Source organism: Myotis davidii, unplaced genomic scaffold (genome assembly GCF_000327345.1).
Source record: "Myotis davidii unplaced genomic scaffold, ASM32734v1 scaffold450, whole genome shotgun sequence".
NCBI lineage: Eukaryota > Metazoa > Chordata > Mammalia > Chiroptera > Vespertilionidae > Myotis > Myotis davidii.
The window spans coordinates 389,349-403,627 of NW_006282385.1; the positions used below are offsets into that span (position 1 = coordinate 389,349).

The 14,279-nt window shown below is 39.7% G+C and overlaps 1 protein-coding gene across 1 annotated transcript in view; it reads left to right on the plus strand.

Moving 5' to 3' along the window:
• SLC35A5 (solute carrier family 35 member A5) overlaps positions 1 to 7,450 on the plus strand; it is an 11,898-nt gene extending 4,448 nt beyond the window's left edge. Inside the window, exons 4-6 of the mRNA XM_015559195.1 lie at positions 2,317 to 2,415; positions 3,902 to 4,035; positions 7,099 to 7,450. Of these exons, the coding sequence (XP_015414681.1) occupies positions 2,317 to 2,415; positions 3,902 to 4,035; positions 7,099 to 7,170 (305 nt within the window). The 3' untranslated portion in view covers positions 7,171 to 7,450. The remainder of the gene's footprint in view (positions 1 to 2,316; positions 2,416 to 3,901; positions 4,036 to 7,098) is intronic.
• The last annotated feature ends 6,829 nt before the right edge of the window (positions 7,451 to 14,279 follow it).

Genomic DNA, 14,279 nt, shown 5'->3' on the forward strand with positions numbered 1-14,279 from the left:
AGGCCTGACGCCTCGGCCAGAGGCGTCAGGCCTGGGCAAGGGGCTGATCCTGTGATTGGAGGTTGATGGGGGTCAACGCCTGAGGGCTCCCAGTATGTGGGAGGGGGCAGGCTAGGCTGAGGGACACTCCCCCCCTCCCCCACCCAGTGCATGAATTTCGTGCACCGGGCCCCTAGTATATATATAAAAGGCTAATATGCAAAATGTCCACTTGGGAGTTCGACTGGGAGACCATGAGTTTGATCGATTGCTATGATGTGCACTGACCACCAAGGGGCAGTGTGGAATGAAGGAAGGCCCTGGCCAGCAGCAGAAAGGCCTGATTGGCCCTGATCACCTGCCAGACCTAGGGACCCTACCTGTACACAAATTTTGTGCACCAGTACTCTAGTTAGAAGATAATTAATCTCAGCAGTAGGTAGGTTGAGTACAGTGGTAGGATCAGAAACAAGATTGCTCTGGGACAAGACCTGAATGGAAAATGGGTATATGGAGATAATGAATATTGACACAGTTTTAGGATGAGAAGGAGAATGTATAGTAGTAGTTGAAGTGGTAGGATCTTATACAGTGTTTTGTTTTTTTGGATGAGAGAGTTTTGAGCAAATTTTAGGCCATGGGGAGGAAACCAGTTAGTAGAAAGATAGAGGAGACACTTAAGCCAGAGTACTTACTTATTGGAGGAAAGTCCCTAAAGATAAGGGAGATTTTAAACAGGAGAATGAGTGAATGGTGGGGCAGGAGCCCCTTTTTGGGGCAACGAAAGACACCAGTAAGGATGGATGTAATGTAGATAAGATATGTGAGTGTGGGCAGAAGGTGAGTGGAGGGAGGTCCCACATGATGCTGAGACACAGTTTGGAGTCAACCATGATAGAACTATAAGAAAATAAGAACAAGAATGAATTGAAGAGTAACGACAAGAGTTTAAGAGTTGTGTTCTGAAGCCTCCACCCAACCCCATTCTTGTTTGTGCATGTTTGCTGGTGTGTATCATGAGAGAGATCAATGCTAAGTATTGGGAGGAAAATAGAATGTGATTTCAGTCTAGCTTTGAGCTCAGGAAACGGAAGAGATCTTTTAACTAGGCTTTGAATAATGGAAAGTTTAACAGGCAAATAACTAAATTTAGCTTAACATTTATTAAGTGCCCATTAAGTGCAAAACACCATTAACTGCCAGGTATATGAAGATGACTGGCATGGTCCCTTCCTCATGAGGAGTTTACATTCTAAAGGTAAGACACACACAAAATGTCACAACAATACAATGTGGTAAGGACTGTTTTAGAGGTTTGTAGGTAGTGGTACAGGATCAGAGATGAATAAAAAATTATGCTTAGTTTGAGAAGATCAGGGGAACCTCAGGGAAAAGGAAGAAAGGGTGTTCTGGAGAGAATGTCAAGTTGGTGTTTTTCCTCTGTACTTGGCCAGTTTGGGTTTTTAATATGATGACCAAGGGAAGCGAGGAAATGTTTTCAAAAGGGGGCAAAACGCATTCCTCAAAAGAAAACCTAATAACATTTATGTTTGTCCTTGGCGAAATTATAGAGCAAGTTGTTTGTAAGCATTTGGAAAAAACAGTGGTTACAGCTAAGACCAAGGCATGCTAACCAAACCTCATTTCCTAATTAGATTGACTTGTAAATTAGGACATAGCTTTCCAGCTCATCAGTGGGTTCTTGACGGTGTCAGAGCATTTTCTCAGCCGTAGAGTAGCCAGAGCCCTGGACCAGTTGCCTCTTGCCTCAAATAGCTTCCTCCTTTTACCCCAGTATACCATTTGTTCTGGAGTGCCAAACAAATATCATCTTTGTGTGCCATGATATGAAACAGAGAGGAACACTCTTGATTAAGGGAATATCACAGAATATACCTTGAGTTGGGTACAAGGCTAACAAGTTACACAAGAGGCACCATGAGCTGAGTAATAATTCAGCCAGGTAAAATCATAGCTGTTTGAAGAGTAAGGCCCTGACAATTGATTAATGGTCAGTTTGGAAGGCAGTCTCTAATGCCATGCCACAAAGCTTTTATTGCCCATAGTCCTAGCCTCACCATATTCATCAGCAACTTGGATGAAAACGTGAGAGGCATATTTATCATATTCAAGGATAATAAAATGCTGAACGGGGTAGGGCAGATTAAACAGTAGGTGAATTGATTAAAAAACCAAAAGAGCAGAACCAATTGGATGAAGTTTAATATAACCAGCATTACAATTCAGCTTTTAAAAAACAACTCTAAATTATTAGCTGTATATAAGCATTATATAAAACAAAATGTGTAATTAAAAAATATTCCTGTTACATTTCAGAGAACAAATATGATTATCTTCCAACTACTGTGAATGTGTGCTCAGAACTAGTGAAGCTGGTTTTCTGTGTGCTTGTGTCGTTCTGGGTTATAAAGAAAGGTGAGTCTTGAAGCAATACTATATACTATATACGATCACAGAATCAAAAAATTTTAGAAGTGTCAGGCAAGAACATTTTATATCATTTAGCCCAGTGGTCGGCAAACTGCGGCCCCTCAAGTGTGGGTCTTCCACAAAATACCACGTGTGGGTGCACGCGTACAGTGCGATTGAAACTTCATGTCCACACTCAAGGGGCCAAAGAGCCGGATGTGGCTCATGAGCCGCAGTTTGCCGACCACTGATTTAGCCCATTAATTTATATATGAGGATGCTAAAATACAAACATAATTATGATAATCTGTCTTTTTCAGGTGAAGAAGTGGGCTCAGAGAAAGGTCTGAGCAGTTCTGAGTAGGAGGGCAGAGCCAGGACTCCAACCCATGTTTTCTAGTGTCCTGTCCGTTGCTTTACCTTGTAGCTTGTTCTTGTAATGGGTCATACAGTGAGTTAGTTATTACTCAAATTCAGGATTTTTAAAAATTACTCCTGTCTGACTTAGTATGTAGCACATTGCAAAGACATCCCCTTTTCCACCAGCAGAGGTAGTATAGTGCATTGGAGTCAGAGAGACTGTATTTAGGATAGATTATTTTAACTTTTCTGAACTCGAGTTTCATCAACTATCAAATAAGGACATACATCCTTCCTCAAATTGGAAGTATCTAGCCTTTTGTGGCTCTTTAGTATATATTTATTCTTCACATGCACTTCCCAATTAATGAGCCTTTGCTCTCTTTATTACTTTGATCTGCCTTCCCATATGAGGTAAACAATTTAGTAAAGGGCTTGTACAAGAAGATGACTTGTCAAGCTCAAGGGTTTCAGTCTGTGCACAGTTTCTAGTTAGTGGAATATATTCCTTAATCTCATGAAATCCATTAATTTACAGGCCTAAAATACTTGTTTTCTTTTTATTTAATATTCTTTCTATTATAGTACCTTCCTAAGTTTTTGAAAATCTAGAAATGGGACAATAACTCATACTAGGATTAGTAAAAGTTAATTTTTTCTACTTCCCTAGATATAATTTTTCACCTAGTATCTCCCTTTTCTGTTCCTCCGCTCTCAGGGAACAGGGAATAGGTGGGGAATACCAGCATACCAGCCTGAAAGCTTGATTTGTTTTTTCTTTTAATTTGTTGATCTCTTGGTTTTATGCTCTCAGTGCTATGAGAAACACAAGAGTATCCTCATTCGCCTTAAGGGATACTTATATTTCAAGTTAACAGAAATTAGGAGAATCAGTAATCCTAAAGTGTTGCTAATTGTCAGTGATGATGCACAGTGGTGGGGTGCAGAAAGACAGCATGCAATGAAATTCTGTATTGTCTTTGATTTTGTAAGGATAACAGTCATTTATGAAAGCAAGTTCATAAAGCCTCTCTTAAAGAATTGTGTCAAAAAGCAAATATAATTTACTGTCTATAAAAATGTGGACATTCTCCTCAAGATCATTTATTTATTGCTGTATTTCTTCCTTTAGAAAATCATCAAAGTAGAAACTTGAAATGTGCTTCCTGGAGGGAGTTCTTTAATTTCATGAAGTGGTCCATTCCAGCCTTTCTTTATTTCCTGGATAATTTGATTGTCTTCTATGTCCTTTCCTATCTTCAACCTGTAAGTAAACATGACAAAGAAAATAGCATTGGAAAACACAGAGAAATGAATTTCAGGGCTAATCTTTTTTTTTTTTTAATCATTTTCCGTGGCATTGTTAGTTTCTCATTGCCCTTCCTGGCCTTCCTGAGGTTTGAGAATCATCTGAGTAATGACTTACCAATCTGTTTGCCAGATTCTATCACTTGTTAAAGTTTGCTGCATTAAACTGCAGTGACTATTCAAGAGTTGCTCCCTGGCCAGTGAATCTGGATCCATCTCTGTCCCCGATCTAGTTGTATAGATGTGCTGAGGTAGCGGCAAGCAAAGACCACAGACATAGCGCCCCCAAACGGCCTGAACACCAGCTAGGCTCTGAGATGAAAATATAGCTCAACTTTGCTGCCCACACTCGGGCAGCCTCACTCTCCCTGGTTGGAGTTGCTGACAGACAGGTCATCTCTCCTACCTCAGCTGCACCTTTTCTCAGGGCTCTGCCCCCAAGCATGATAGATGGCTGACTTCGGCCAGTGGCACACCACTGTAAGAGTGCTAACCAGTCAGCGGTTGGGAGCCTGGAAAGGCGCGGGCCAGAGCTACATGTGGCTGATGGGACAGAAGGGTAAGTGGCAGTGGCAGAGGTAAGATGGCAGTGGTGCGTACTTTATGTCTTTGCAGTTAGGCTGCTGCCTTGCCCCTTCTGCCCCCTCCGAGCTGCTACTCTGTCTTGGTCAGCGTCGGGGTTGCTCTCCTTTTACAGGCTTCCCAGACCCAGGTTCTCCAGTGCCCGGAGCCTTAGCCTGGGGGAGGGACAGGCTGGGGGAGGGACCATGGGAGGTTGGCTGTGGGAGTGCACTGACCACCAGGGGGCAGCTCCTGTGTTGAGTGTCTGCTCCCTGGTGGTCAGTGCGCATCATAGCGACTGATCTTTTGGTTGTAATGGTCACTTAGCCTTTTATATATATAGATATATTTTTGGTATGATTTTATTTTTGTTAGTCCTCTCTTAACCAGCAAGTAATTTAAGGGTAGAGATTGTATCCTCTCGACTCTAAACACTACCTATAACTTGATAATACTAGGAATATTTCTTATCTCTATCAGCATTCTTAGGCCAATTTAGAGAACCATTAATAATCAAACTTAAAATTTGGTCTCCTGCTCTTACCTATTACTCAGTTTGGGTCATGTGTGTGTTTTCTCCTAATGTTTTATAAAATGAACATTTCTGTTGCCATTGTTGCCAAAATGTGTTACAAGTTTTAAAGAATAAGTTCGGGGATTTCTATCATAAATAGTATTTTTATTGGTTGTAGTCTTCTATGTGAAGTCTCTTAAATATAGCCAAATTAGTTTGTGAGTGGTATGAAAAAGAGGGATCAATAGAACACAGTAGTAGAAAACAGGAGTTTGATTCTTTTGCACAATTTAGAAGCTATGTAACTAGGCACGCCCCAACTGCTCTGAGTCAGTTGCCCATTTGTAAAAGAGAATAATGTTACCACACCACTTGTACTGGGTGGTCACATGAAGTTCTTTTCAGCCCTGTGACCTATATTGTTATTATTACTAAGTGTTCATTTCATCTAAACTGTGTCCTCTCCTAAATTCTTGCTTCTACTTTCTCAGATCTGAGAATTCCTATACCCAAAGACATAATTATTCACATTCAATAAGTATATATTTGTTTTATTTTATTTGTATCCAATAGATTATGTTCTTAAATTCATATCCCTTCCCTACATCCCCAGTACCAAAGTAAAAGTATAATTTCCTGTTTTTTTCTTCCAAGTTACTGTTTTGCTCTTCCTTCCTGATTGTGTAAAACCACAAATATTACAAAATAAATCACATGGCATATTCTGTGTATTGCAGTGCCCAAGTCTAATTGGAAAGAATTAAATAGAGATAAATGGAAGTTTGGGGGCAAAGAGTTCTTGCTTTTTATTTATTCTGCACTATTGCATAGAAAGAGTTTTCAGAATTCATCAGGCCAGCCAGGATGCTTGGTTAGTACATTTGCACTGCCGTTATTGTGACTGATCAGAGCCACCACTTCCCCACTCTTACCAGCCACTTGCTTCATCTCCTTTTAACTAGGGGTTCGCAAGAATTTGTCTACAGAGAAGGACACTGAGGAAACAAAATAGTCCCATAAAAATTCAATAGAAAAACAACAATGTTGTATTATTGGAATTTTTGTTAATTATTGGACTTACTCTTATTTCTTTAATTCAGCTTCATATTAGCCATATGTGCTGGTTATAAAAGATTATTGATACTCTTTGGAGTTTAATCATTTTAAAGTGACAGCAGGGAGGAAGTCAGGGTGAACTAAATCAGTAGGATTTGTTTTTAAAAATTATTAATATTGTCAGGTTCAATTATGAGGGGCAGTGATAAAATTTCATACTTTCTCAGCCAAAATGTACACATGTTCAGATTAATAGTCTCCTGTGAAATATGACTGAATTTACAAAAACAGACCTTTATGAAATTTGGCTAACACATTTCTAAGTTTTTAGAACAATGTGAATAAATCCAAAGGACTGTTAGATATAAATTTGGTAGTGAATCACTGGTATTGAGTCATTGTAGTTCAACCAGGAAAATGGATTCAGTTTCTACAACAGGTAGGATGCTTAAAAGTCTGCATCCCAATTATCTTAATTTATAAATGGGCCTAACAGATTCTGTCTTCTCTCTACCCATAGAAACAGTATTAAAAGTCTATAAAGCACTTTGAGAACTTTAAAAAGTATGCTATAGAAGCATGGTAACTGTTATTTCAGACCCAAACCTTTAGAATTTATAAGTATTACTAAATCTGCACATACAGATTATTTACACAGGTATTTTCTGAATTTCAACACATTTTGAAATCCTGTACAATAATTTGATCATATCTGCATAAATTTAACAAGCAATAAAAATGGAATTTAATCCTCTAGTGAAATAGCTGCCCTAATAACCCCTCAAGTTTTTGACCAAAGAGCTTTTCTTGTCAGGTGAACCACTGAGCTGGGAGATTTCTGAGGTCAGTACTTTATTTGGATTGTAACTCTATCTCTTCTTTCTTTCTAGGCCATGGCTGTTATCTTCTCGAATTTTAGCATTATAACAACGGCTCTTCTATTCAGGATAGTGCTGAAGTAAGTAACTTGTTGTGAAAGCATATGTGGTATTTTAAAACGGCACAACCCTGTTTCAGGTGATATGCCCAGAGCACTGAACCCTCCGGTTCCCAAGGCCAGGATTTTATTCCTTACTAGAGGCCTGGTGCACGAATTCGTGCATGGGTGGGGTCCCTTGGGGTGGCCTGTGGGGATCAGGCCCCAGCTTGCACCGCCAGGCTTGCAGCCCCAGCTCTTGCCTCCAGCCTCGCAGCCCCCGGCCCCGCCTGGCACCCCACCGTGGCCTGGCACCACCCCCTCACCTGCTCCACCATCTCATCTGCTGGGCAATCCATTGGGGACGGGTCCCCCATCCCCCACCACCAGTCACCATCTGCGGGGCAATCAGTGAGGCAATTGGCCCCTACTCACACCCACATTAGCCTGGCACTGCCCGCTCACCTGCTCTACCATCCCTCCGCAATCCCGCTCTCATCTGGGCCAACAGTGCCTCCACTGCCACCCACTGCCAGCACTGCATCGCCAACACCCGCCATGTTCCGTGCCACCCCCTGGTGGTTACAACACATCATAGTGAGTGGTTGAACTCCCGGTCAAACAATTTGCATATTGGGCTTTTACTATATAGAATTGGCTCTGTGTTGGCAAGTTGCTTAACCCACCTAGAAAACAGCTCCACTGCTAGTCTGTCTGAATCCTCTGTGATTCCATGTTTCAAATGTGGTTTTTTTTTTTTCTTAGCATCTCAATAAAGCAAAGATAGTTGGTGGGGTTATGAGTACTTTAATTTTTAATGCCAGATTTTCAACATAAAATTCCTGAGGTGTTTTTGTTTTTTCGTTTTGTTTTGTTTGCAGAATCTATATTACAGTACTAGGGAACCAAGAAGTTCCTAAAATTAATACACATTTGTTATTTGGTGTTTGGAGAAGATAAAGAGTAACAAATTCTTTGTTAAACTACTTGAGATGAGTACATGATTTAAGTTCTAACTGGCAGAGTATTTGCATGAGAAATCGAATTAATAAAAATGATAGATTTTTAAACTTCAAATTTCTGTCACCAGTCTTTCCTATCTCCAGGAAGATAGGAAAATTAAAACATTTTCAATCAAATAGGCTCTGCTCTCAAGTAAAGATCAAAATGTTCTAAGGTGGAATGGCGTCTGGGCACTTAACTCCAATTTGATTTGTTATTTAATGATGATGTTGATGATGATAAAAATACAATTAACTTCTTGTTATATTTTTGTAATTGTTTTATTTTAATTTTGCATTCACTTTTCCTTTTTAATTTCTTATTTCTCAGTGTGCTATGTCATAGGGTGTTCTCATAATTTATATGTACAGATGATGAATGGCTTGATGCATAGGCACTTAGTAAATATTTGTTGAATCCATGATGCCTTCAGTACATAAATTGCATGGAATTCTTAAAAGGTTTTCTTTTATCCTGAGAAAACATTCAATTTAATAATTGATGTAAGAGATAGAAAAAAATGAAGATTTTTGTGTCATCCAATTTAAATGTTACAGTACACTAAAGTTTGCTTTTGCATGTTTTATGAATTTTTTTTCACTTTATTCGTGAATTATGAAAAGAATTCAATAAGCATATTAAAGAATGCTGTCCTAAAAACATTTTAAAGTCAACATGAAAGTCACTTTGAAGGATAAAAAGTTGGCTTCTGAGAAAATATATAAGCAATCATATTTTTATATCAATTCCTATAATAAAATTAGAGATGCATTTCCTTCCATAAGGGACAAAAAATTGGCTCTGACACATAAAAGGTTCACTATTTAATAAGGGCACGAAGATCTCAAAAACGTGGGTTTGTCTTAAGTAAATTTTTTTTCCTCTGAAATGATAGTTTATAAGTAAGTTATTATATAATACACTAGAGGCCCAGAGCACAAAATCGTGCATGGGTAGGGTCCCCTAGGCCTACCATGAGATCGGGGCCATCTTCTGCCTGCTCGCCAGTCCCCAGTTTCGCCCTGCCACCACCCACCCCGGTTCCCCATGGTTCTCCATTTGCCATCCTACGATCGGAGCCTGTGGGCCCAGGGGAGGGACGGAGAGGTGGTCAGTGCACCTCATGGCAACTGGTCAAGCAGTCGTTCTGGTCATTATGCCGTTATGGTCACTGGGCTTTTATTATATAGGGCAGTGATGGCGAACCTATGATGGCGAACTCATTTTCTTGGTTGATTTTTCTTTGTTAAATGGCATTTAAATATATAAAATAAATATCAAAAATATAAGTCTTTGTTTTACTGTGGTTACAAATATCAAAAAATTTCTATATGTGACACGGCACCAGAGTTAAGTTAGGGTTTTTCAAAATGCTGACACACCGAGCTCAAAAGGTTCGCCATCACTGATATAGGATAATATGTATTATATCAATGTACCATGTCAAAATTACATCAGTTTAAAACTAAATTTACCAAGGAGAAGATATAAAGTATGTATTGCCTAATTTGAAATTGGCCAGTAATTTGACTCCAGGGCATGAGCTCTGAGGCCAAGGTGGGGGTCCACTTAGAAAGACCCTACCTACCCAGAAGTGATTCAGCTGCCCTGTAGGCAGCAGGGGCAGGTAGGCTCTCGGCCAGGCAGTGATGAGGAAATACTTGACTCAGGGCCAAATGCTGCACTGAGGGCCTTTCCTCCCTATTTTGACTTAATCACACATTGACCCCATAAGGCAGGTATAGTCATTGTCCTCATTCATCAATAGATTCATCTCAAGCTGCATCTGTGCTTGGAGCCCAGAATTGAAGTGATTGGGTGGTTCCCTTTGACTGTGAGGAGAGAGTGTCTGGGTTGGACAAGGCTTGAGGCAGAGGAACCGACTTGAAATGAGCTACCCCTTTTCATGCAGAGAGTGCCACAGCATGGGCAAAGATGGGCCTGTTAACTTTTTAAGTATTTAACAATTTATGTTAACACAGTTCATTTTTAATGTAACCAAATCCAAATCTATGCTAGAAACCATTTGCTTGTAATACTAAGAAATATAATAATGTTAATTGTATTCTTGCTAGTTTTATTGAAAATTAATATTGTTATAAACTAAAATTTAAAATATTTTTTTCACATTTTTATCTCTTGTTATTCAGAGCAGTAATATTGATTCTTAGATATGTGTTTGCTTTGCGGTTAATATCTCTGTTTTGATTCCTTGAAAGTTATTTATGTTAAAGAAACAATTTTATAAAGTACTCAATTTTTATTATTTCCTTGAGCATTAACTTAATTCTCAGTGCATCATAATTTGACTGATTCATAACAGCACTGAAGCTACTCTGAAGTACAGCTAAAATATAATAGTAAATCTAACACTATCTTTTATGAGAATACCTTTTAAGTATTTTCTGTTATTACATTTTAATATCAACTTTATTTTGTTCTATATTGATAGTTTGGTTGTTGGTAGTGTATGTCTGTCTGTTTTTCCCTGTTAATCTATTCCAGTGATTCTCAACCTTCTGGCCCTTTAAATACAGTTCCTCATGTTGTGACCCAACCATAAAATTATTTTCGTTGCTACTTCATAACTGTAATGTTGCTACTGTTATGAATCATATGGTAAATATCTGATATGCAGGATGGTCTTAGGTGACCCCTGTGAAAGGGTCATTCGACCGCCAAAGGGGTCGCGACCCACAGGTTGAGAACCGCTGATCTACTTAGTGTCTCATTTGATGGTCTTTTGCCCTCAGCAATAAAGTTTTGACCCAAGAGTAGCAGCTTGAGTCCTATCACAAAGTCTTAATTTGTTTTTCATAAGTAGCTCATATTTTACTTAGAATATTACAGCTCTTGTCTCATACTTCACTCTAGTAGAGCCATCAAATACCCTTCCCATACAGATAAAGAATATAAGGCTACCATGGGAATTTGCTTTTGCTTGTCTTCATTGTCTGTGGAGGTTTCATGGAGGAAGATGCATTGCAGGATTGGCTCAGTGGAAAGATAAAAACTGTACCACAGTGGTGAACAGGGTGTAGGAGGTCTGAGTCACTGGATTAATGCTGTGTTGAGCACATGAGTTGGAAAGGAAAGAAGATGCAATCTAATGAAAGAAACAAGGCATTTCAAGGCATTTGTTGCTCCCCATTACAGAAAGGGTTGTGATACCTTAGAGTAAATACATATATACCATACACTGGGCAATTGCAGGAAAAAGGTAAAAGATCACAAGGAATGTAGAGAAGGAAACGTAATTCAGAGGAACGGCGAGGGGCTTTGAAGCAAAGGTGGTAGTTATTCCAACTTTAGTTTGTTCAGATTTCCAGAAGTTTTGTGGTGGTCAGCTGCCATCATGTTAGCTGAAACTTAAATTAACTGGTTTGTCCTCATCTAAATTTTAAGAGACAAATCAATAGGGTCTGGGAGTAAAGAATCAGATCTCATTGCAATGAATTTTTACGTAAAGCAAAATTTTTTCAACTGTTCGTTTATATCCAGCAATGTTATTAAGTATAACATTATAACTCTATACATATATAATATTTTGGTATTGTCAAAAGAGTTTCAGAAGGAATGCTGGTCAAATTCTGTTACAACTCCTTTCAGCTCTTTGGAATGAGTTGTGATAGTATCTGACCCATGTCTGTGGCCCAGGACCTTGACCACGCTCACATAGTTTGTTCTTCACTAATTCAATGGAGGGACATTTGGTTTTCTCCCTGATCTGATAGTAAAAACCACCCATGATATATCTATTCTCTGTGGACATTGGGAATCCTTTGATATTAGTTTATAAGGAGCCTCCAGCATAACTCGGGGTTTTATTTTTGAACTTAAAAATGGGCTTTTAAGATTGGGCTAAGAAGTGATTTTGAGGCAGAGATTTGGGTGAGTAAGGAAAAGCAGAGGATGGTTGTGTTAATTTTATTTTTCCAAGTGATGTTCAGGCCATGTCCTCTTGCAGCCTTGGCTGGAGTCAGAGGATTGTCAGAACTGCTGGCAGCCAGCTGCAGAGCAAGAGACAAAAATGGTCTTTGTTTTGACACAAAGCTCTATGTCATTGCAAAGCTGCTGCTGTTCAAATGACTTTATATTCCTGGACCCACCTTTCCAGTCTGGGTCATTTTCTCTTACATTTCACACCTCATTAAACAATGGAACTGTTGATATCAGAGGAAGTAGTTGGACCCCTAAGATTCCCTCACAAGACTACTGGGTGTTCATTTAAAACAACTCAGGAAAAGGAAATTGCAGCAGAGATGAGTTCTTTGAAAATAGCCCTTTGTTGACTCACCAAAGGTGAGTAAGAATGCCTCCTGCGGTCTAGTCTGTTACCTGTGTATCTGCAGGATGCACTGTTCTTTTCCTATGAACCTTTCCTTCCAGGGACCACTTATAAAAATAATCATAAGACTCAGGTATAGAAATCTAACAGCCTTGCCCTTTTGTGTATAGAATCATGAAATACTAACAGCTGGATTCTGTAAGCATCACCTCTTGGCTCATATCCTCATTTTATTGGAAAAATATGCCCTGGGGATATAAAGTGACTTACCCAAATCACACAGCCCAAACTTGTGTTTCAACTCATTATTTTCTAGCTGCTTCATTTCTCTTTGTAACTCTGGAGATAGCAAGTGCCTTTAGCATATCTGCTTGAGAGTCTGAAGAGTGAGTTCTTGTGCACAATCCTAAGGGACAGTGCCTGTGTCTTCCCTGGGTTTTGTCCATGTGGAGGAGGTATTATAAATACAAGTTGGCTATTAAGTTATATAATTGACATATAACGTTAGTTTCAGGTGTACAACATAAGGATTATATATATATATATATACATAGCAATTTGGTATAGATTTTATTGGTTGACTTTCCTCTAAATATTTCTTCTGAGACATACATATCGGAACCATCCCAAAGACAGAACAGAAAACTGCTCTCTTAATGCAGATCATCTAATCTATAATAATAAAAGGCAAATATGCTAATTAGACCAAACGTCCTTCCTTCCGGACAAAACCACAGTAGGTGGGAGCCATGGCAGAGGCCCGCAGTGGCAGTGGGCAGGGGCGGGCCAAGGCCCTCGCATGAATTTCATGCATTGGGCCTCTAGTGAATATATAGACAACAATAAGTCTAGTTAACATCAGTAAGCATACATAGTTATAATTTTTTCCTTTCAATTAGAATTTGAATGAGATGTACTGTCTTAGCAATTTCAAATATATACTACACTATTGTTAACTCTAGTCACCATGTTGTACATTACATCCCAGGACTTACTTATTTTGTAACTGGAAGTTTGTGCCTTTTAACTATCTTCACCCATTTTGCCTAACACCCCCCGCTTTAGGCATTTACAATCTGTGTTCCATATCTATGAGTTTGGATAAATACCGAGAAGTGGGATTGCTGGATCATATGGTAGTTCAGTTTTTAATTTTTGAGGAACCTTCATGTTTTACATAGTGGCTGCACCAGTCTGCATTCCCACCAGCAGTGCACCACAGTTCCCTTATCTCTACTTCCTCACCACACTTGTTATCTCTTGTCTTTTTTATGACAGATATGTCATTGTGGTTTTGTTACCAGAAAGGGACCAGCCTAGAGCCAGGAGCCAGTCTGCCTCAGGTGGCCTGTAGTGTGTGGGTTCTTTTTTTTTTTTTTAATATATTGATTTTTTTTACAGAGAGGAAGGGCGAGGGATAGAGGGTTAGAAACATCAATCAGCTGCCTCTTGCACCCCCCCCACTGGGGATGTGCCCGCAACCAAGGTACATGCCCTTGACTGGAATCGAACCTGGGACCCTTCAGTCCGCAGGCCGACGCTCTATCCACTGAGCCAAACCAGTTAGGGCAGTGTGTGGGTTCTTGATGTGCAGGAAAGATTTCATAACATGAGTCCAGGTGACTTTTGGAGTACATTTATTAAAGCTGGGGACAGAGAAACAAGGGCGGGCCTAGGACAGAAGAAGCAACAGGAAAGGCACTAGGTAGGGCTGCGTTGGCTCCCTAGGGAGGTTATGGGAAACAAATGAGCTGAGGTGGGGCTGCTGTCAGCTCACTGCAAAGTTCGAGAAAAGGGGGCCTTGGGGACAGGTTCAGGGGGTTAGCCTCGGAGGAGCTGCCGCTGCCCATTGCTGCTCCGGTTGC